Source organism: Artemia sp. Qi Xiang Cuo, chromosome 3, assembly GCF_049724085.1.
Source record: "Artemia sp. Qi Xiang Cuo chromosome 3, ASM4972408v1, whole genome shotgun sequence".
Taxonomy (NCBI): Eukaryota; Metazoa; Arthropoda; class Branchiopoda; order Anostraca; family Artemiidae; genus Artemia; species Artemia sp. Qi Xiang Cuo.
Window position 1 is genome coordinate 86,166,749 of NC_142796.1, and position 25,576 is coordinate 86,192,324.

The 25,576-nt window shown below is 36.3% G+C and overlaps 1 protein-coding gene across 1 annotated transcript in view; it reads left to right on the top strand.

Moving 5' to 3' along the window:
* The window catches only part of LOC148954698 (co-chaperone protein HGH1 homolog), a 53,207-nt gene extending 28,877 nt beyond the window's left edge, over positions 1-24,330 (top strand). Inside the window, exons 2-6 of the mRNA XM_089087204.1 lie at positions 1,902-2,361; positions 4,954-5,075; positions 14,179-14,369; positions 19,705-19,838; positions 24,135-24,330. Of these exons, the coding sequence (XP_088943330.1) occupies positions 1,902-2,361; positions 4,954-5,075; positions 14,179-14,369; positions 19,705-19,838; positions 24,135-24,258 (1,031 nt within the window). The 3' untranslated portion in view covers positions 24,259-24,330. The remainder of the gene's footprint in view (positions 1-1,901; positions 2,362-4,953; positions 5,076-14,178; positions 14,370-19,704; positions 19,839-24,134) is intronic.
* The last annotated feature ends 1,246 nt before the right edge of the window (positions 24,331-25,576 follow it).

Genomic DNA, 25,576 nt, shown 5'->3' on the forward strand with positions numbered 1-25,576 from the left:
TGAAGGGTTTTTGTTGGTTTTGAGAGTTCAGGATGTAAGAAGAGGTTTGAAATATAATGTTAAGAAGACTAAGCTGCTTAGATTCGGAATAAATAAAGGTGATGAGGTGATGTTTTGGTAATGTGGAAACTGCTCAAATGGATAGTTTCACTTATCTGGGTACTATTATTAGTAAATATGGTGGATGCAGTGAGGGTGTAAAAAGGCGAATAGCCAAGGCTATTTTTCACTGTGGTTGAAAAGTTTTGAGGATTAGGAAGATATGTCTGTCAACTAAGATTAGAATGTTGGAAGCCACAGTAAAGAGAGTAGTCAAGTATGGTTCGGAAACGCGGGTGCTTCAAAAGTTCGAGGAAGATATGTCATATTTCTCCAGAGGAAATGTGTAAGCATAGTCTTAGGCACCCGTTTGACTAACCATATATGAAGTAATAACCTGCACAAAAATGTGGTCTGATCCAATTTTCTTGGGCTATAAGGAAAGAAGGGTTAAGATGGCTCGGCCACGTTTTATGGATGAAGGATGACAGATGGCCAGGACGACCGATTGTCGTCCCTAAATGGGGTGGGAAGGGGTCATAAGGAGTTTTTTTAGGGAATTTTTTGTGCATCGATGAAGAATGAAGCTTTGAATTAATTGAGGTGGAGAGGGAATGTGCCAAGCTGTGTTGGAACTGGACGGCTTGGTGCTACAGTGAGTGGATAGTAGTATTTACACATACTATTTTGAGGCTTTTCGGAATTTTCCACATTTTCGAAATTACTCTACTCCTGGTACTTAAATTTCTCGTTTTTCCAATATAAATATAAAATAAAAGTTTCTAGAAAGTGTTTATTTTATACCCAGTACGTAATATGTATTTTGGACAAATCATATCTTTGGCCCAGATTTATTATCCCTCCCCCATGTAACAAAGATATCACCTGGAATCAAATCATCTACTTGGAACAGAATGCTCTTTAGAACCCAGCTGACAAGACTAAACCAAAATTAAAGTTTCGTACTATTTTGAAACAACTGTTTGCATTCACTTCATTTTGGCGATGGAATGATTTTTCAAAAGGGTTGGTTGTGTCAGAAGCTTTATAAAGCTATGGTGTATGCCTAAATTTCCTAGTTGTGTCTTGTCCCCCCTGGAATCAGTGATCAGGAAATGAGGTGGTCTTGACAGGACCCTGGGGAGCTAGTGGATTGTAAGAATGTCCACTTATGGAATTGCGTCTTAGAGCCACTTTCAAGTCAAAACAAGTATATTTTTCTTCTAAAAACATTTTTTTTTTCATGGTTTTTCAAATTTGAGGGGAGAGATTCGGAGGTCAAAACCCTGTTCCTTCGTGTGAAACTACAAGTCTCATTTTTAAAATATCAAACCTTGAAAATCCAACTGGATCTCTAGAAAAAAAAGTATGTTGGCTGCTTATAGTCTAACTATGTTTCAAACAAGTTATATTAATAATTTTAAAAAGTACTTCTAGATATACTCCAACTGAATCAACCTAAACCATTAAAAAATCAGCTCCTAGTGTAGTTGCAACGTTTGTAAATCCCAGCATAATGTATCCTTTAGCTGCTGTAATTATCTCCACCACCAAATACTTACTGTATGTATTGTAAGACAAAGACAGATATTAGGATAATCTAGATTAACATTTTGACTTAGAACACAAATTCTATCAAATTCAACACTAGAATTTCCCTGTTTGTTCACTCTCCCTTTGCCCCACTGCATCTGAAGAACATCTTATTCATCGGTTTTGATGATTTTTCCAATTTCAGGGGTGAGGTTCCAGGGATCAAAACCCTCTATCTGAATGTGAAACCACAAATCTCCTTTCTGTGATCTTCCATGATCTTTCTCTTTTTCTTTAACAGTCTAAAATTTGTTGTTTTTATTTTTTAGGTCTTACTGGATCCACTGACGGATGTTTACTGTTACTTTCTTCAAAAGAGGTCCTTGACTGTCTTTTAAGGCTCTTTTCTTACCGAAATAAAAAGAAACCAGAAGCGTTTATTGCCAGAGATACCTCGTTGATTTTCCTCAATCTGTCATCATTATCAGAATCATCGTCTCAACTATCCGCACTTTCCACTGAGAACAGCTCTTTGATTTGTGAGGTTCTTGTTGGCCTTGAAGACCAGAAAAGTGTCATTGCTGATCAGTGTTGCATGATTTTAGCCAATTTATCCCGGATGTCAAGTGATGTATGCAAATCAATTTTAGAAGAAATGATGAAAATAAACTTGTCATTTGACAAGCTAGTTAGGATTTTCTGTGATCTGAAGTATAACGAAGAAGGGGGATCATTACATTATATTGGAGCATTTTTGTCCAATATGGCACATCTACCAGAAGTTAGAAGGTGCTCATGTTTTCTTATCTGGTTTTTGTCAATTAATTACTTTAGTCAATCAATTATTAAAATCAATTTAAATTAATTCCTTCTACTATTAAGCTTGTCATTTGACAAGGTAGGTAAGATTTTCTGTGACCTGAAGTATAATGAAGAAGGGGGATCATTACATTACATTGGGGCATTTTTGTCCAATATGGCACATCTACCACAACTTAGAAGGTGCTCATATTTTTTTATTTGGTTTTAATCAATTAATTACTTTAGTCGATCATTTAATTAATGAACTTTAATTAATAACTATTACTACTAAAAAACTTGTCACTTGACAAGGTAGGTAGGATTTTCTTTGACCTGAAATGTAACAAAGAAGGGGGATCATTACATTACATTAGGGCACTTTTGTCCAATATGGCACATCTACCAGAACTTAGAAGATGCTCATGTTTTCTTATCTGGTTTAGTCAAATAATTACTTTAGTCAATTAATTGTTTAATGATTTAATTAATTACTATTACTAATAAACCTGTCATTTGACAAGATAGGTAGGATTTTTTGTGACCTGGAATATAATGAAAAATGGTGATCTCTAGATTACATGAGGACATTTTTGTCCAATATGGCACATCTACCAGAAGCTAGAAGATGCTCGTGTTTTCTTATTTGGTTTTAGTCTATTGATTACTTTGGTCAATAGTCAATCAATTAATTAGTCAAACTTAATTAATTACCATTACCTTGTTAAAAAAACCGTACTTGTTAATTAAACGAAACACAGCCAAGAAGTGAAGTTAGGTTAATCCTAATGAAATATAACCTTCATATAACCTTTAATTTGTATAATAATATAATTTGGGCTGTATATGTGCACATTAGGGGGGGGAGGTAAAATATTTGGACAGCACCCCTAACCTAACCTAAACACCCCTCTAATGTGCAAATACTACTACTACTACTACTACTAACAACTCACCGCAGCACCAAGCCGCCCGAGGCCAACACAACTACGCACGTTCCTCCTCCACCCCAATCTATTCAAAGCCTCCCTTTTTACACTCGCCCATGAAGTTCCCATTTCCTTTAAATCTCTCTTTATGACGTCCTCCCACCCCAGACGAGGACGACCTGCTTTCCGTTTAGCCCTGGAGACGGTTGGCCAAAAAGAACAATCTTCGGCAATCTGTCATCCTTCATCCGCACAACGTGCCCTAGCCATCTCAACCATTCTTTCATTATAGCCCTAGAGAGCGGTATTGAACCACATTTTTCGTATAGCTTATTGTTTGGAATAAGGTCCGTCAGACAGGTAACAAGAACAATCCTTAAGCAATTTCTCTGGAAAACATTTACCAAATCTTCATCCGCATTTCGGAGTGTCCATGCTTCAGAGCCATATTGGACCACTGTCATCACTGTAACTTCCAAAATTTTTATCTTGGTTTGCAGACTTATCTTGCTATTCTTCAAAACCTTTTTTAACTGTGAAAAGGCACCCTTAGCCTTGGCTATTCTACTTTTAACATCTTCACTGCTCCCACCGTCTTAACTGGTTATACTAACAAGGTAAGTGAAGCTGCCCACCTGATCAATCTTTACATTACCCAACGTCACCTTTTCATCTTCACTTATTCCTAGCCTTAGTGACTTAGTTTTCTTAACATTAATTTTCAAACCTATTCTAGCACCCTGAACTCGCAAAACCTCTAAATCTTCATTCATTTTGCTCACACTTTCATCTAGTATGCTTAAATCATCAGCATAATCTAAGTCCAGGAGACTTTTCACATTTCCGTCGATGTTGCCTTAGGCATGGCTTTTTGATGCTATAGAAAAAAAAAATCAATAAATAAAATTAGTGTAGATTGATGAGAGGGGGATAAGGTAGGTTAATCAAGTGGAAGTAAAACCTAGAGGAAAAACGCCCCATCTTATCTCCAAGATAAAAGCTTCAAAATTCTTTTAGAATTCGAATCTCATAGGTGAATATCTCATACAATTGGGCTGTATTACGGGAGCGGATTTCTCTGTTTAACCCCCCCCCCCCATCTTAACTTTGTGTCCTACTCGTAAAAAAGTTATAAAAATACAATAAACAAATTTATGGCGTTTTTTAAAGTTATTTTGTACCCCACCCCCAGGAACAAAAATATTGTATACGGTCTTGCATACACGACAAAACTTGCTTTTTTAATGCAAAAACTTGCAACAGGAATTGAATACAGTTGAAGAGGAAATAACACCCCCGCAAGATCGTATTATAAGAGGGGTGTAATTTGCCCAGCAGAGGTGTGATCTTCAGAAATGGCCAACTGTTTCACTAAGAACCATTATTAACATGGGTACACCAGTCAAACGCGTAACCAACTCCCCCAGGTTGGACATTAAGACTAAAAAATACCTAATGGTTACTCAATAAATCGTCAAAAAATTACAATATTTGGTATTTTCTCTTTATCTTGCCATTACATACGCCTAAGAACACGTACGCGGGGGAAACCTCTAAGAATGCCCCCCTCCCCAAACCACAAGGTCCCGCCATACAATTTGCATGATTTCCTGCCTATACATTTTTTAAAAACTAATTTAAATATTATTTCTAGGACTTTATTGGATCGAAGCAGTGGGATAATTCAGAGACTGCTCCCTTTTACTGATTATGTCCAATCAGCAACTAGAAGGGGAGGAGTTATTGCTTGCCTAAGAAATTGTTGCTTCCATACGGGTTTGTATCCTATCATTTAGCTTCGTTTTTAAAGTCCAAGGCAGACATGCACACAGGATTTTTTTTTTTTTTTTTTTAGGAAATTTTATTATTTTTTATATTTTTAAGATTAGTTTAGCAGCAATTTAGTTGACACATAACAAGCGGGGTTAATATCTAGTTTAAGCAATTTTACCCAAGGGTAGTTAATATCTACCCTTGAGAATGAACTTTCAGCCCGTGATTCTGTCATTGATAAGCTTGACAATGTAGTCAGGTCTGTTTCTGAGAAGCTTTCGATTGGTACGGAAGAATTCCGTAAGTTATACATTTTAGTCGACGAAAAAACAACAACAATCGATTCCCTGAAGATGCAGTTAAATCAGTTCCAAAACCGGTTTCCCCTGGATCAAATCCAAAGCGGCCATGAACTTGGCACCCAGCCAGCCGCCCAAAATAATCAACGCGAAATGAAAGTTGTAAGTGTGACATCAGTTACATCGGGTGCGCCCCTTCCAAGTGCGGTGAATAATAATACTGACATAGCCGCAAGTGATGAGAATAATGTGATTCCGATTGACAAGTTACAGGAAGAGGACTTACGTATCATTTTCGAGAAAATTATCCAGCCACCATATAAAAAAGAGTGTCGGTTCTTTCGGAATGGTTTTTGTAATAGGGGAGCTAGTTGCAAATTTGCTCATGAAAATAAAGCGACTCTGGTAAACAAAAATACAGTTTGACCTCGCCCTGAAAAGCCCAAGTCAAAAGGGGTGTGTAAAGGAGCATTTAAATTTGGTATTCACTGCCGCTTCCTACATCTATGTTGTAATTTCCTTGCGAAATCATGTAGTAGTATTGAATGTGTCCTTGATCATATAAATATGTGCCCTCGTTTTAGATGCTTAGATGAAAATTGTAGACTAGCGCATTTTAACCGTACTGACCCAATGTCATCAAAAAACGCCCACCTCCGACGACCCGAACAGCAGAAAATCCAAAACAAACCCTCTTGGGGTGTAGAAAAGAGGGGACACTCTTGGGTTCAAACACAGGCCCACCTTCCTGGGGAATCCAGCACCCATTTTCAGTACACCACTCCTCCTATGACACATCTCAGGAGCCTCTTAGACCCCCTCCCTCCTCCACCCCCACATATCCATATTCATCAACAGTCAATCAACAACCAGCCCCGTACATATTCTATTACCCCTCCCCTTTACCCCTTTCCCTGCAGAAGGAAAAAATTATGGGTGACTTCAGTTTAAATAATCCTGTTGCTGCTCCAGTCACGATAGGGGGCAAGAAATTCCAAAATAAATCTTTTTCCCGGGAGTTCCACGACAAACGTTTCGTATTTACTTCCTTCCTTTACAGCAACGCCGAAAGTTTGAATCCAGAGAAATTTACTGAACTTCAGACCACAGCTCAAATGCTTGGCTCTTCCGTTATCTGTGTTTCCGAGGTCCACCGGCAAGATCTTAATTTATTGAGGGTTCCTAACTTTTCTTCTTCTATTAATCTTCGGCCTGATGACCATCCTCTTGGGAAAAAAGGAGGAGGAATTTTGACCCTCGTGCACGAAGATTTTAAACCTCAGCTTTTAAATATACCTTTTCTTTAATATAATGATGAATTTTTTTGGGTAAAAGCCCAACCTAAGCGACTCCCTAGGCCGCTCTCTGCCGTAGAAGTGTGCGTTTTCTATTATTTACCTGGTCAGCCCGCTGCGGCAAGAAAGGCTTTTTGGGAGAAGCAGCAGGAATCGACAGATTACGTCCTGAGAACTCACCAATATTTGAAGTAGTAATGCTAGGAGATGCTAATGAACTCGATAGCAAATCGCTGGCCAGGTCACTTAACCTTAAAACTCTAGTCGATTTCCCAACAACTAAGGGGAGTACTTCTCTGGATGTAATCCTGACAAATCTTTTGGAATATTACCAGAATCCAAGGAAACTAGCATCACTTGGTGGAAGTTATCATTATATGATACAGTGGAACCCCTTGGAAAAAGTAAAAATTAAATATTCAGTAACCGTAGTTACTCAAGGCCGATCACTGACCATGGTCTGCTGCTGGTGACTGGATAACGGGAGAAAACTGGGTTTCGGTCTCTTCAGCTAAAGACTTGTATTCCCCCGTAGAAGGATTCCATAGTAAGATAAATTCAAAATTTCTCGAGTGCTTTCCCGAACGTAAGACTAAATTGTGTTCCAGTGATAAACCATACATAAATTCAAAAATAAAGCGACTGATCAAACATAAATTGCACCTAATACGAAAAGGTCAAGAGAACCAAGCAAAACAGTTGGCAAACCAAATAAAATGGAAAATCAAAGAGGCACAAGCAAATTACTATGAAAATGTAGTTGACCATCTTTTGGAGTCCAAGCCTTCGCAGTTCTTCAGTAAAGTAAAAAGTCTGACTGGCGAAAGTTCTCAACCAGTTGACTTCATGAAAGAGGAGCCTCTAGAGAAAACTGCGAATGATTTAAATGCCCATTTTGCTTCAGTTGTGCAGTCTTACCCCCATCTTCCACTTGAGGATCCTCCAGTAAATTTAACTACTCCTTCAGATGATACTTTTATTGCTGATATTTCATCGGCAATTATACTCTGTAAACTCTCTTCGTTAAAAAGAACTCCCGTTGCCCCTTTTGACATTCCAGTTGCTCTCATTAAAGCATTTACTAAAGAATTATCATTTCCCCTTCAGATAATTTTCAATAATATAACAAAAACAGGCTATTTTCCAAAGAAATAGAAGAAAGGGTTTATTACCCCCATTCCAAAGAAAGGAGCAGCTAATGATTTCTCTGGTGTCCGGCCGATCACAGTTACGTCAGTTTTTAGCAGAATATGCGAAAGAATTGTTGCTGCATGGCTGAAAAAATATCTTTTGAAAGTAACTGATCGAAAGCAATTTGGTAACATCCCTAAGTGTTTGACCAAAGTATAAACACATACAACAAGTACTGACAAAACCTATCCTCTCCACACAAAAAAAGTGGCCGTTTGTCCGTGTCTCCGGAGACGATTCAATACCTATGCGAACCTGGTGGATAATAGCCTAAGTTCCGTAGGTGATTATACTTGTCCCGTAAAGCTGTATTAAATTTAATTTATTGGCTCGGAGCGATTAAGTAGTACAGCACTTTGCGTCTAGAGGCGCTGAGGTACGCGGGGTCACTTTTGGAGAGTTTTGTCAGTACTTGTTACGTAGATGATTATACTTTGGTGTTTGACAGTTCATTACCTCGTTAATTTAATGGCAATTGATTTCAGCAAAGCATTTGACCTTGTTGATCACAAAAACCTTTTAAAAAAAATGGCGGAAAAAAATGTACCCAACTTTATTATTAAAATCATCAAGAGCTTCTTCACACATAGAGAACTAACTGTAAAGTATAATGAACAATTTTCCACTTCTCTGTCAGTTTTTTTGTGGAATTGCACAATGAACTGTGATCGGGTCGCTGGGCTTCCTCCTAATGATAAATGAAATTGCTGCTGAGCTGGAGGACAGACGGAAATACGCTGACGACTTGTCCTTAAGGGAAGTCGTATCTGAGGATTCGAAGAGCAATGCTGCTGGTTTTATTGACCAAGTTACCTCAGAGGCGACTGAACTAAACATGGTCGTGAATAAAGGCAAATGCTCGGTCACATTTTCTTTTCTTCGGAATATTAAACCATCTTTCGAACCTCTTATCGCTTCTGAGCTAACAAGCCATAAGATAACTTTACTTAGTGTGGTGATTTCTTCTGATCTCTCATGGCGGGAGAACACAAAGACAATTGTAAAAAAAAGCTAACGGCGCAATCCAAATGCTAAAAACACTGAAAAAATTTCGGGTTCCAAAGGACAAGCTAAAACTAATATTTTGCACTTTCATCCGGTCCTTAGTTGAATATGCTTGTCCGGTTTGGCACTTTGCCCTTACCCAGGATGAAGCTGATAACATAGAACGAGTTCATAAGAGATCACTGCAAATCATTTATGGCGGTTCCCCTCTACCTTACTCCTTTTACCTCAAAGAATTTAAACTTAAATCCCTTTCTTCCCGCTGAGAAAAATTATGCCAAAGATTTGGTTCCTCCAACATCCTGTCTACCGTTCATTCCTTCATCCACCTTTTGTCCCTATAAGATCTCGTCCCCCCATGGAAGTGGCCGAGAAGGTTCGGAAACTGACCCAAGTCCACTGTAACACCATGCGCTACGGTAAAAGCTTTGTGCCAAGCTTTGTGAAATATTACAATGATCCCTAGTGTTTTTATTCTTTAGTTTATTTTATCCTGATGAAGTTTCGTCAGACAATTTTATTCTGAATCTCAAATGTTTTTATCCTTTAGTTTATTTATTCTGACGAAGTTTTATCAGACAACTTTATTTTGCTATTTATGACTAAGAGACATCATATTTGTGCTTTGCCCACGAGAGCTATGTCTTGTTTTTGGATTAAATGAATTTGAATAGAAAGTAAAAAAAAAAAATATCACTTTGACTAGACCGCTAATGAGAAAAACTGAGCATTGTCTATTTATATGTAAAATATTTTTGGGTAAAACCAAGTTGAATTTAAAATCACTCTTACATGAAACCAAGGGTCCACAAGATCCATAAACACAAATCTTTTTAAAACATTTCCATCAACTGATCCGTCTAACGGAGTAGTAATATTTATTAGTAAGTACAGTAGTAATACATTGAAACAATTACCAGAAACTTTTACTTTCAGTGAGACATAGGAGCCAGGTTCACATAGGGGTATCAACTGGTCGTTTGCACTTTAGAAAATTGAAAATTTTTTGTCAGAGCTTATCCTTAGGCCAGAGCAGTGGCGTCATAAGAAAGCACCTAGTTACTAGTTCTTCAATCATCTCGGAATGAATATTCGGCTCTTCAAAATCTCCCCAAAGATTAAAATTCGTGATCCCATGAGCCTCAAGGTCTATTCACAATGAGATTTTGCTAATACTAAGATTTAGCTAACAATAATTTAAGCCAGTGAAAATTTGTCTGCCAACCAAGAAAATCTGATTGGCTCAAATTAGGGCTAGCTAAATCTTGGTATTCTCATTGTGAATGGACTCTTGACACTAAATATAAATTGTTAATCTTTGTTAACGTTATTTGTCTGGGAAATTTCAGAAAATCCGATGTTTTTTTAAGTAAATTCAGGGAAACCCTGGAAAATTCAGGGGTAGCGGAAATAGTGTTAGTAAGTACTAAGATTTTCATCTAAAAATTTATTTCTAGAGATACTCAGGGCTGGCCACTTAACCCACTACTGGGTTTGAAACCCCCTGAAATATTTTTTCGGCTGTTAAATTTGTCGAAGAAGTGCAGGTGAAAAGACTGTTTCTCCTGTAAGTCTAAAGAAATATTTCATTGAATCGTAAACTGGTCTTTTTACTAGGGCCAAACGTTCAAATACCAATCAAGTGAATCAAAGGCCAAACGCACAAGTTTTATACATACATAAAACGTATTTCTTCATTAAACAATTGCTACCAAAGTCCCTTTTCTGAAACTTGCCCTTCGCCACCCCCTCACTTGCTTTAAGAGAATTTTCTTTTTTTTACTTCGTATTTTTTATCATATCATAATTTCAATCATCACAAGATTTAGTTTTCCTAAAATTTTTAGAGTATCAAGGACATTAAAGTAAAAATATTTTTTGCCCCTTAGACCCTTACCTTAGACCTTAGATCTTCCTGTGCCTCCGAAGGCGCCCAGGGCATCGACGAAGAGACGCCAGTCGTCCCTCAAATGGCCTGCTGCCATAACGTCTTCCCAATGGGGTTGTATGGACATATTCGCGTTGAGAAGGTCCCTCTGGTATGTTCAACGTCGTGTGTTCTTTGGTCTTCCCCTTCGCCACATTCCTGTTGGTTGCCACTGGAAGATGGACTTGGTGTTTGGTCGTCTTTCATTCGTATAACATGTCCCAAGTATTTCCACCTTCGGGTCCTGATCATGTCAATGAATAGAGGTTGTCCAATAATTTGGCGTATTGTATGGTTCGGTACGTTTTGCGGCCAGTTTATGTCGAGGATTCTTCGCAGACAATTGTTCTCAAAGGCTTGAAGTCTCTTCTCTTGCTGCTGATTTAACTTCCAGCATTCCCTTACACACATCTGTGATCTATTCATACCCGTAAACCGCCATTTCCTAAAAATGTTCTTTTTGCTCTTTCAAAATTATAAAGTTATCAGGACAGTACCACATTTTGGTCAGTGTTGCCACGTTGAACCATGAAAATAAATAAGGAAAACTAATTAGGTTTTTTGTCTGTAAAACTTCAAACGTTAACAATATGTCGATTCGACACCTTCAAAGGGAAGTTTCACCACCTTCTTTTGCTATATTGTGCCATACGTTTTAGCTGATTAGAAAATCCGTTAGGAGCCATAATTTGTGAAAAAAAATTTTGATGTGGGAGACGTCATGTTTATGTACATCAGTATTGCAATGATGTTGTCACACTGGTCACACTTATGTGGAAAAATTGAGGATTTTCATGTCCTGGTCTCTTGATCACCTGTTCTCTGGTCTCCTGGTCTCCCACATTTCTTTCTTTTAAATTTGTCGCCCGCCACTACCAAAACTGCATATAGAGTTTTTTTTTCATTAAAAATTGAATTCCAGGATTTTTCTGATTTTTGAGACTCATATAGTTGTGCAATTCCCGCTTAACCAATTCAAACCATAAGGTTTTTTTCCACTGTTCTTGGTACTTTCTGTCAGAGAAGCAGAAGTAACAAAAATCTTTTTTTTTAATTTTCAATCTTTAATAAAACATATTTTTTTTTCGAATTCTCATGTCGAGAATTCTGGCTATCGAGTAGTGAAGTAAGTATACTACCCGATCCTTGCTTCTCCTTGCAGGGCAAGAAGAGCTAAAAGATTAAGAATATGATTAGCTGTCACCAGATTTTTTGGCTCTTCTCTTAAGCTCTATTTCTTCATGCCTTCACCGGTTTTACCATGCCAAGTGAAGCAAAGGATTCACACTAGGGTGAAATACTCAAATACCACTCGAGCAAATTAAGGGCCAAATGCCCGAGTTACCAAGTTGTGAGTGCCAGACAGTAAAAGAATACGCAAAATTAGGCTCTCTGTATATACATAAAACGTACTTGTTCATTAAACAATGGCAACCAAACAAGACAGTATCCAGGGGGGGGAGGGGACCGAGTTTCCAACCCCCCTGAAGTATATGTCCGACCTGTAAAAAAGTAGCAAAAATGCGCCTAAACTCATTTTTATGCGTTTTGTAAATATTTTTTGTACCCCCCCCCCTCCCCGAACAAATATTCTGAATTGCTCTTGCTACCAAACTACCTCTTCCAAATTCTGCCCCTCCTCTTCCCCTGGTCTTAGGTAATTTTTAAAAATCTTTCGTTCTAATCTTGATCATCAATTCTTTTAAAATTCTAAACTCAATAAAGTAAAATTAATTAAAATGCGTGTCTTTAATTTTTATTTAACTAGGGTAGTAAAAATTAAATTTGATTTTTTTTTATTGTGGAAACTTTTCCAACTATATCAGTGGCGGGATTTCGTCAAAATCCTAGGGGAGGAGGGGCAAAGTCGTAGCCAATTTTCCCAAATCAAGTGAAAATGACAGTAAAAACTAAAAGATGAGCCATTTGGTGCCCTGAAAGTGCTATATGGCACTATAAAAGTAAATATATACTAACGAAAATTGATTCGTTTCTGTTGATGCTTAAATTATGCAGGCTTATCTTAGTTTTGACAAGATTTTTGAAGAAACTGAATTTCATTTGGGGGGGGGGGGGTAAAATAGGGTCTTCGGGGGCAAACCAAGTTATGGGAGGGGCAATTGCCCCCCCTGCCTCATAGAAAATTACGCTCCTGAACCACATACGTCTTCAAAAATTGGGCAAACCTGGAAACTCAATTTTTGTAAAAAAAAAAAAATAAAATAAAAAAACTTTCGATGCAGGTATTAACAGTTAGCGGGAGCTAAGTTAAAAAATAAAGAAGGTTTTTGAAAAATCAGCAGAAAATGACCGAAAAATAATAACATCTTAGAGCTCTCGAAAGTGCAGTTTTCCTGATTGCTGTAGCAAAGAATGAACACTGCCTTTAAGTGACAGTTTTATGAATAAAATACTAGTGATTGACTGAGTAAAATTGGGTAAAATATGTTACGAAAGAGGAACTGAAAAAAAATTATATATATCATCGAATAGTTAAAAACCTAAGCTATGCATTAGTATGATTATTGGTAAAATTATTCAAATTTAAACAGCTCAAATTATTAGTTCAAGGACTCAAGGACTTATTAGTTCAAGGACTATAAGCACATCTTAGAGAGACCTTTTATGCTATATTGTTATATTTATTAAATTAATGTCTTGAACTTTGATTATATATCACTAGAATCCTTATTTTCTTCTGATTCTGTAAATATCCCTTTTATTGCTTGTTTTTTATCATGTCAAGAACAAATATTAACTTAGATTATAGCATATATTCTGAGACTAAAATATAGACTGGACCCATATTCGGTGCCATAAAAGCATTTATCGAAAGATAATAGCATACCATGAGGGTATTCACCTAGAATTGGAAAGCATCGGCAAATGTACGGAATTACTTTCCGCTTGTTTTCGTTTTGAATTACGGTTAAGGATGGCAATACTGTCCACAAACATTTTGCGCAAAGCTTTTTACCCAAATATTCTTGTAATAACCAAAAGGCAAATAATAAAATTCTTGGCTTTCAAGTATGGATTAACCTAAGATAGAGCCAGGGGGCAAAAGATGTTTTCCTTTGATATTGGTGATACTTCAACCGTTCAACGAAACATAATAATTTTTACAGATGATAAAATAAAAGTCCAAAATAGGGATAAAATCCTTTTTAATAGACAGTGTATAATAAATTTCACAAAAATACCAGATATTTCGGTCACATATACAGTTTTACTACTGATGACGGTCACTGTATATGTGACCGAAATATCTGGTATTTTTTGTGAAATTTTATACACTGTCTATTAAAAAGGATTTTATCCCTATTTTGGACTTTTATTTTATCGTCATGGAAAGGGAGTGTGGTCTCCGAAATTATCCATTTTTACAGATGCCCATAGCTGGCTGTTGAGCAATGAAGTGAATATACTCCCCTATCTCTTGCTCCCGCTCGCAGGGCCAGAAGAGCTAAAAGACGAAGAGTATGACGAACTGCCACCAGATCTGCAGTATTTAGGAAGTGAAAAGCAACGAGAGCAGGACCCAGATATCCGCAAAATGGTTTTGGAAGCTTTGTTACAGGTGTGTGCACACTTATCATTAAAGTGCTATGGTTTATGGTTTTTGCAGACTGGTTTATGATTACGGTGTTATGGTTTGTGGTGTGTACGCACTGGTTATTGTTGGTTTACGTATTGATTCTTGTATTATAAACAAGAGAGTTTTAGAACGGCCTGCTACAGTCTACCATTAATTGCAATAGTTTAGATCTTCCATAGGTTTATGGTGTGTGCAAACTGGTTTATCAAAATGGTATTATAGTTTATGAAAAAAAAATAATAATAAAGACGCATCCGTGGTCTTTCTTCCGGTAAAAAATAAAGAATTCCACATTTTTGTGGTCGGGAGCTTGAGACCTCTACAGTAGGGTTGTCTGATATGGTGAATTTGGTCGTGTGGCTTTCATTAGGATTTCTTGATTTTTTTGGGTTGTTTCCCTTTTTTTGGAAAATCAGGTAATTTTTCTATGCTCGTATCTTTTGAAGGGCAAGATTAAACATAATGAATTTTATGTATTTGAAATCAGCCTAAAAAGTCAAAATTTTTTTAATGTGTTATAGGTAATATAGAGGGTAAAGTTCACTATAATGATTGTTTAGTATGAAGGTGGTAAAAAGTAACGAATTACGATTAATCAAAATTGGTTTCTAGAACAAACTTAGGGTTTCTGTAAAAAAAAAAGCTTAGCTTCTTGGTTAGTGGTGCTATTCATGGGGGCAAGGGAGGGCACATAGGCCCCCTAGGTTTCTCTCCTTTGTAGATTTTGAAAAAATCTTATTTGGGCAACTTCGTTGAAAAATGCACTTTTTGGGTATTTTCAGTTTTGCCACCCGGCCTAGATTTTCGATTTTGCCCATCAATTGGTATGCTTTTGGATCCGATTAGCCGCTGTTTGCCAGGGTTATCAAGCTCTTTTTCGAAAATCCCATAAATCTTGTCTTCGTCATTACTTTTTACTTTTAAGTTTATCAGGTGATAAGGTGACTTTTATGCGCCCACCCTCCCTTGAATGTTTTGCCTCTAATGATGTTTGTCGCCTTCATATTTACCTAGTTAATGGCATCAATTTGGCTCCCCCGCCCCCCATAGATTTTGAAAAATACTATTTTTTGGATTTTCATTGAAAAATGTTTCTTCTGTTATTTTCACTAAAAGAAAATGAAAAAAACAACAAAGTTACTTGCCCCTTGATTTTGAGCATTTTTGTGCCCATTCGTGAATTTTGGTCTCTGCCAAGGGGCCCAGACTAGGCACCGAAGAACTGACCTGAGTTTTACCAAAAAACTTGCTTCTTTGAAGTAGTTAACATTTGACCTTAGCTCTTATGAGTCTTGCTGTTTCTACCCCTCATTGTTTGTATAATTTACCTAATTTGGGCTCTTTGTACATTTATTTAACACATTTTAACAGAAATAAAAGAACAGAACATTTAATTGGAACTAATTCATTTGATAGGATTTTGTTCTGGAGATATGCTCTTGTCATCAATGCCATCACGTGGTTCGTGGAAGTTTTTGAAAATACCCTTTTTTAAAACCTTAGGTTCCATCCGGCCTTTATGGCTGGCTAATTGCAATAATTCTGAGACCAGTGTATGGCTCTTTTGGTATTTCGAACCTCTTCTGCTCGGTGGCACATATACATTGGAAACTGTGATTTTGTTTGGGTTATTATTGTCGACGATCTATTAAATTGCCTTTTTGTGACTTAGCAAAAAACAATTCAATTGAAATAAAGACCAAAATAAAATAAAGAAAGATATTTACTTATTGTACATAAAAGAAAGATATTTACTTATGGTAAAAATCTAGATTAACGGAGTAATCAGACAGCTAAGAAACAAACTTAGCTCTAGAATCGGAATTCCATCCTGAATCCAAATATGACATTCATTTCCGTCGCAAATTCAATTCTCAGTCTTTTACGGACCCTCAAAGATTATACCTTTTCCTCTTATTTTAGATGCGGCTTATAGACCTGACTGTTAGCGTCAATCTTGGTAAGACCGGTTTACCCGTAAATTGAATCAGCTTTGATGAAATCGAGAATCAATAAATGCATGGGAAATATATAATATGGGCTGGTGCTTGTTAACAATCCAGAACACACTTAAGAAGTGAAGTTAGGTTAATCATAATGAAATATACCAAAATATGATGAAAATATAATGCTTTAGTAACAAAATTATGGAAATTACACTAAACAATTATGGAAAGCTGGCCGCCCAGAACGCATTATATTAAATACCTAACCTTACTAATTCTATATACTAAGTATTTCAGTTCACTTTAAAACTAGAACATAACCACAAACTTCCTTTTCTAGATGTCTTAATTTTCATCAAGTCTCTTAGCCTTGAATTTTCTATTTATAGAAAGCCTACGCATAACGATAGGTATTTGCATTTTTCCTCCAACCACTCTCCCTGCGTAAAAAGAGGAGTTGTTATTTCTTTGGTTGACCGAGTAATAAGAATATGCTCGGAGCCTCACATAGACTCAGAATTGAACTATATTAAGGACATTTTATTTTGCAATGGCTACCCCATAAAATACCTGAAACCGCTATATACAAAAGACGAAAAAAGGCAGAAAAGAATGCATCAAATCCACAAACCCCAACTGATATCGTCCCATTGGTGGATGATAAGAAACTTTTCACTGTTCTACCCTGCATTCCAAAATTGAGTGACAACCTGAAAAGAATCCTTAAAGAACATAAACTTAATGTCACCTTTAGAGATTCAAAAACTATACAGAGTTTTTTTTAACAGCGGCAAACATAAAACCAGCCGCATTCTGGGTAGTGGTATTTATAGAATTCCCTGTTCTTGTGGCTGTTTTTATGTTGGTAGAACCCAACAACAATCGGGGGAGAGGTTATCTGAACATAGGTCCTCAATCGACAAAGCCATGAGGCTACGCCAAAAGCCTGAGGGTTTTGATTCCGCCTTGGCTTAACATGTGTATGACAGTCCACGCCATTTCATTTTGTTTGACGAAACCTCCATTGTTGCCCCCGTTAAAGGTCTCACGCAAGTTTTCAGGGAGGCAGTTGAGATAAAAAAGGACATTCACCAAAAGATAGCTCTCAATAGAGACACTGGAGAAACTTTCTAAGTCTCATTTATGATGAAATTATTAACTCTGATCGTTTTTACATACATCCACAAAATTATATTGTGCAATCAAATAGAATATCTGATAATAATTGAACTGGAAAGCAATTAGCCTTTAAGAGTGCTTTACATAAAATGAAATTGTGAAATGCCATTTAGATTTGTGTATTTTATTCAGTCACCCTTTCACCGTTACTGAGAAAGGTTTGTGTTTTTGTTTTAAGGTTTGTTTTTTTATATTTTTATTAGTTTTATTCTGCACTGAGGACGGTCAAGCGGAGCTCTAGGCCGAAATATTTGCATAATTTTTCAATTTTTTCACTGGCTGTTAATTGTCCTCGTTTTCTTCCTTTCCTCGCGATTTTATGTTTTATAAAATATTTAGTTAAAATATACTTGCATACTAGTTTATCTCACGAAAGAATAAGCTAACTATAACCGAATATGAGAGAAAAACCGGTTTACTTAGATCTAACAAAGCAAACTTCTTGAGTGTGTTCTGGATTGCTAACAAGTACCTATGGGCTCTATATTTGGGTAAGGTTAGGAACGATGGGTTTTGTTAGATTAGGTTAAGTTAGGTTAAAATTGAATTTGCGACGGAAATGAATGTCATATTTTGATTCAGGATGGAATTCTGTTTCTAGAGGTAAGTTTGTTTCCAAACTTATAACTTTGATTTAAATGAAGAACTGTCCCAGAAACCGTTCCAGGCCTGCAGCAGCTAAGATCAAACTCCGGTCGCCATATTTCCAAGCTATGATTAATTCCATGTGCGTCCACATGATTAAGCATTTTGAATTTGAATACTGCAACCTAGACTCGGCTTCGCTATTCCATGACGTGGAATAGAGCCCTTGGACTACAATAGCCTGGTCACTCGTCCGGAACTCAAACACGGGAAAAATGAACAGTAATTACACTTTTACAACGGGTGGATGACCAGAGCAATGACGACCTTTTCAGGCGTTGAAGTAAGTCCCAATTTTGTAATCAATATTAGCTTATTAGCTGAATCTCGTTCAGAAGCTCAATCTATGCTATCGAAGGCAGCTGAAGAATCCTCTCTGGTCGGCCTGAAAATAAGCTGCTCGAAGACAAAAGTCATGGCGTCTGGTATATTATCTCAAGACCCTCCAATCTTACTAGAACAGTCGCCCATAGACGAGATACATGAATTCAGGTACCTAGGCTCTCTGGTAGACCCAATAGGAGGATGCACATCAGAAATACAGTCAAGAACTGCTTCAGCAACTGGAGTCTTCACCCAGCTAAATCACTCTTTTTGGAACCAGAAAAATGTTCGTCTGAAGAAAAGAATAAGGATTTACCAGGCCCTTGTTCGGTGTGTCTTACTATACGGCTGTGAGACATCTCACATTCAAATCCTTAACGTATTTAACCATTCATGTTTAAGGGGAATTATTGGCATTAAATTCCGTGATCATGTCAGCAATGTTGAACTCCGTAAAATCTGCTATCCGCGTTCTGATTTGGCCATTATAATTAAACAAAGAAGACTCCGATGGTACGGCCATACACTTCGCCGCCCACACCACACCTTTGTCAATAACACCCTCAGATGTACATCTCTTTCGGGAAGGAAAAAGCGACATGAGGGACAAAAGAAACCGTGGCTCGCCTGCATCAAGGCTGACCTAGACCCAATGGGTGGCTTCAAGAAGTATCGACGATGATGGGAAAAGTCCTGGCTCGATTTGATTGAGCCACTCGCAAACGACCGAGACTCTTGGCTTACTACAATGACGAAGCTACTGGACGCCAGGGAGAGCTGAGATGCTTGAGTCCTGCTACAAGTACAAGTAGTACTGCATCGAACTCGAATCCTCTCACATAGAAGGAGATTTTCATTAGCCTTCTACTATAGTCTTATATTTTTTTTTCCTTCCTGAAGTTGGTTTATTAATGTTCTTGATTACAGTATTTAAAGCTATTTTTATGTTTTTTTTTATTTCTTTTCTCTTCAATTTTTGTTGTATTCCACATTGTTGTTTTTGCTTTTTGTGGGTAATAACTTTATATTATTATTTATATATTATGGTAACCTATTGCGTGACCTTTTTTTTCAAATTATAAAAGTTCTGTTTTTTTCTGGAAACACCGAAGCAAATTAGCTATGTCACTCTAAGAAAAAAAAAGTGTATGGAATGTTGGTTTAATCCTTCCATTTGCAGAAGACGAAGATTAATTTATATTTTGTTTCAATTTTGATTTTAGTTATGCGCAACTAAAGATGGACGACAATTTTTGCGAGATAATGGAACTTATTATATTCTTAGAGAATTACACAAGTGGGAAAAGGACCCTAACTGTATTATTGCCTGTGAAAATCTCGTGGATATTCTAATCAAGTAAGTATTTGCTTTTTATCTCTCTCTTTTAATATTTTTTAAGCCAATAACTATAAAAAAGTACACATATTGGAGGGCAATTAGCCCTTCTCCCGCCCCCTTTTTTGCTGTCCTCTCCCCAAAGAAATCCGATAAAAAATTTGAGAAAGCCATTTTGTTCCGAGTAGTTGAAAAATAAAATAACTACGTCCTGGAGATGACAAGACCCCCCCCACAGCCCTTGGGGCAAAGGTTGTAAGTTGTATTCCGAATTGTAATTATATTCTTATAGAATAACATAAGGGGGAAAAGGATTCTAACTGATAATTGCCTGTGAAAATATTGCGGATATTCTAATTAAGCCCGTTTTTGGATTGTTTCTCTTCCTCTTTTTTTAATATATTTTGTTTTTAGTGAATAACTCAACAAAGCTACGAGTACAAAGCAACCAAAAAAATGTTCATGGTGGGTCAACAGTTCCAGTCCCTTCATTATCTTTTTCGCTCTTACAATTACATTTTAGACAGAAATGATAGGAAATAACACTCAACCATTATTCTATAAGGTTGAAGGTAGAAATGATTAGCACTTGAGACATTAATTTTTAATGAATTAAATTAAATGATTAATTAAATGTTCAGTTTAAGATGTGTAATGATATTTAATATGCTAGTTTAACGTCTAAATTTCTACCGAAGGAAAAATGTTTAAAGTGTTGTCGTTAACCCTACTTTGGACCCACCTTGATTGTATATAAATTTATAATATCTAGTAATCCAGCGGATTGATCTATTTTTGACAAAGTGAGGCCCGGGGTCGATCCCAGCTGATGCACGTCAGACGGGGAAGGGATCCGTCTGTTAAATAAATTCCTACGAGATATCTATGGATTCCATATAAGCCACAAATGTCTCAGGAGGAACTATTTATTGTTTCATGGAAAATATGTTTTTGTGGTACCAGGGATATTAGTAGGGAAACAGGGATATATTTATTGTTTTTCAAAAAAATCAGGGATATGTTTGCAGTAAAAAGGCGTTTAGTTGAAAAGACATAAAATATGGGATAATAACAAAGAAATTTTCTTGAAATAAGGATGGAAATTGGACATTTTTTTTTTTTGGTTAGATAATGGGATTTCAGGGTACCGAATGAGTACCATCTTGTCAGGACCAAGCTTGAAAATTATGTTGACAAATTCATAAACAGTGGGAATTTAGAAACATTAAACCATACCGCTAGTAGTAAAACTCTGTTAATGATGTCATTTTTGCAAAGATTGCCACATTTTTGCAGTTTAGGAAAGAAAGGAAAAAAACTATCTAATAAATCTAATGATTTCTCTATTACATCGAAGGTGACTTGTCCCCTTTTTTTTTTAAAGTAATGATCCCAGCCTCTATAAATGGTAGCACTGTCATGCCATCTACATAACTTTTGATTTTCCTGAGCATAGGACTATACATTGACTGAACCATTTCCATTTACAGTAAGGGGTTCTGTGGGGTAGTGGGGATCCACCGATGGAGAAACAAGAATGAGTATTATTAGGGGGGACAGAACCCCCACCAAATATATAGGTCTTATGCGTAGATTCCACTGGTGCCAATGGGGGGGGGGGGATTTTATTTTTCAAAATCTAGAGGGGGGAATTTTTCTTTTTTTTCAAAAGGAAGATACTAAAAACATATATTTTTGATGAAAATACCACAAAGGTTATTTTTCGCAATCTTAGAAGGGAAGGGGTCCAGGAGGCGAGTTCCCTCCTTTCCACTGCCCCACCATTTGGCTCTAGTGGTAGATTCAGTTTTAAACAAACAATTAATGTCTAATTCTTGCCAACGGGTGTTGTGCATGGGAATCTCTCTCGTTCTCTATCGCTCCCACCATCTCATTCTTGCTCTCTCTCCCCTTTTCCTGGTAAGCTATTGCTTGTTGAAAACTTTTTCCAGTTCTATTCTCTTCGTACCCCCCCCCTCCCCCCCCCACCATCTGAAGGTAAATTTCGACTGTGGCTATGTTTTAGTATATTTTTAGTATAGCTACATTAGTCTCACCTACCAGTTCTTGCATGGAAGGTTTCCCCTTCTCTAGAATCTAGTATAGTGTTTATTCTTTCCCAATAGCTGTCAGATTATGATATAGCCAGGTGTATAATACATAGATAAATGTACTTCCAATCATCTATTGTATCCTCAAAAAATATTTATGTTACCTTTCTTTCTAGTCCCTATTTATTTCTTACATTCTTTTTCTCAAAACGTTCTTTATGTCAAAACGTATGACAAAAAAGTATATAAAAAGTACATATAATAATAATAATAATAGTTTATTATAAGCCAAAAAAATAGGCCATACAGCACAGTAATCTTAAATACACTCCACAAGAAAAGTAACATAAATATCAAGTTTCACTCATTGATGTCAACGCTTCATTTACATATTTACAAAACTGCCTGATTGTCCTTTTTACAGTCGTTTGCAGGATCCCCGGAAACTCAAAAGTTACCACCCTCAAAATATTTTCCCCTTAAAAGAGAAAGTTGTTATATATATATATATATATATATATATATATATATATATATATATATATATATATATATATATATATATATATATATATATATATATATATATATATATATATATATATATATATATATATATATATATATATATATATATATATATATATATATATATATATATATATATATATATATATATATATATATATATATATATATATATATATATATATATATATATATATATATATATATATATATATATATATATATATATATATATATATATATATATATATATAATATATATATAAACTGAACCAAAATGAGGTCGAAGTTTCTTTTGATAAGCCCTTCTTACGAACATAGGCGTTTCAGCAAGAAATGTTGTTTCCACGGCACTGATGGGGACAAATCGACACTCTGGCGACTTGATCTCTTTTTTTTACCTGAAAAGGGACTAGAACTTAGAATTTTGATTTGAATCAGCCCGTCTGATTTTCTACGACCACTGTTTCGAGATAATTACCTTTGGGGAAAAAATAAATAAATACACCACTCGAAATTTAATTTCTTGGAAAGAAATGTAAAATTTCACGTTTTTACATATAGTGACACCTCTGATATGAGGTTCTTGGACGTGCTGAATTTGTTCGTGCAATTTTCATCAAAACTGTGTCCCGGTATTTCTTCTTTTCCTAAAATTATTAGTTTTTTTATTCTAATATCTTTGAAAGCATAATTTTAAACATAAATTATTTTACTTATTAGGACTAGAAGATTCTTTTATTTTGCATCTATACAAATAATTATTGTAATGTTTCTGCCGCAATGCGTAGCATTTCATGTGAAACACTTAAGAATCCGTGACTCACTTCACAGCTATCAAATGGGAATGGGCTATCAAATGTCCTTTGCTTTCGGCTCTAAAGCTTTATTAACTGTTTCCGTTTCTATAGAAATTGCTTTATTAAGAAGGTGAATCGCCCAGCTTTAATCCCTTGGTGTGATAAGGGAGCATATGATAATAAAGCATTCTGATAGTTTATGGGCTATGCAAACCATAGGTGCACAAGGGTCTGACACTTAAATTGGGGGGGGGGGGTAACAGCGATACGTAGTATCTGCAGTTGTCACCAGCATTATCATAGAAAAAAATAAAACAAGTTAAGAAATAGTAATTAATTATTTTCTTATTAAAAAAAAAGAATGATTGAGATTATTCTATTTTGTGACCATTTTTGGCTTGAGTTTTGTAGACCACGAGTAGGCGTTCGATTTAGCTGATATATAAAAAAAAAACTTTAGAGAAAGTCATACCCTTATGGGGTATATCATATAAATGCGTTAAACTTGTTATTATTCCGTACAAGAATGATATCTAAAAGCTCGAAATAAACTATTTTGTCAATAAACAAGTTGCGTTTTGAATTTCTTCTTATTTATGCTCAAGCCTTTCAATCTTTAGGGGTCTCGAATTTCAGTCAGCAGACGATTTATGAAAAATACCAAGGGGGCTAGGAGGGAGAAACGGATTTCCCCAAAGTTCTGACGAGCAGATCGTTTTGTTTTGTTTTTTTTACACCAGAAAATGGTAGTATGTCAATTTCAAGGAAAAAATTTAATGCCGTTTTAGAGGAGAAAATTACACACACACACACACACATATATATATATATATATATATATATATATATATATATATATATATATATATATATATATATACATTTATTGCTTGTTTAATTTCTTTATCTTCATGTCTTAATGGTTTTATCTTGTACAGGAAAGAGGAGGAAATTGGCTATGATGACTTAAAAAAGGTCGAACTGCCACCTGATATCATGGAGAAATTTCTGAAAGAAGACATTAAATATCTTGAATCGCTTGAGCAAGATTTGCCTAGATAGAAGAGGTCTTTGAGTGCGTATTTTTGCTTTGATTCTTTTACGCAAGATTGTGATTAAATTCATAATTCAGCCTTCCTTAGCCCAACTAGTGTATTCTCGTTTCTTGAGGGGATGGGGGTCCAAACTCTGTGCATTCATAAATGGAGTAAAGTGGGGTTGATTAGCAAACATCTTAGGGAAGATTAAGCCAAACTAAGTGGTAGGTGACTAATATTTTATGGTATCAAGTCATATAACACAAATAGGTATGAAAAAAATCTAATTATGTAATTATATTTAAGTAAATTAGTTGCTAAAGCAAATTGTTGTAGCAAATTCTCTCTGAAGCTGTAAAAAACAACGCAATCTACATATTGACATATTGATGCGTACTAGGAAATATAGGGCCACTAGCTCCCAAGATTGGTAAACGTGGGTACCACGCTTCAACATATATTAAGAACTCGCCTGTAACTCCTTTCCCCATCCTGATCGGGTTAAGGAATAACCAATAGCAGTATACTGGGTTGAGTTCTTTACCAAAATCTTGGAGAATAGAGAAGTATCAGCTGAATGGAGGAGTAGTTCACTGGTCAGAGTTTTCAAAACGGGTGATGCTACGGTTCCTGGAAACTGGCGAGGAATCAGCTTACTGTCAGTGCCCGGGAAAGTGCTTTGTCTTGTTATTTTAGAGAGGATACAGACCGAACTAGATAAACACCTCAGAGATGACAATATGGGTTCTGTGCAGGACGTTCCTGTTTGGATCTTATTTTCACTTTACGCATGCTCACAGAGGAAAGTCAAGAGTGGCGGTCCAAAATATACATGGGTTTCATCAACTTCGAAAAGGCTTTCGATTCGGTCGACCGCGAGACTTTGTGGCAAATTCTGAACTATTACAGCTTTCCGGATACAATAATTAAGATAATTATGTCATTGTACGAAGGGAGTGAATGCTGTATTAAGACGCCAAAGGGACAAACAAGATACTTTAGAATTTTATTTGGAGTTAAACAGGGATGCGTGTTGTCACCACTGCTTTTTATAATAGCTATTGACTATGCCCTTCGCAACACAACAACAGATGACTTTGAATTATCATCCGGTGTAACAGTCAGCGATTTAGATTTTGCTGACGACATGATATTATTTCAGGGTTGCAAGCAACGTTTGCAGTGCTTCATTCACAGTATCTGTGAGAAAGCCAGCCAGCTTGGTCTTAAAATAAATGCAGGAAAGACAGAACCATGGCAACATCGAATTCCCCCCTACATATCACATGTGCTGGTGAGGAAATTGAACAAGTTATTGAGTTTAAGTATTTGGGCAGCATCAT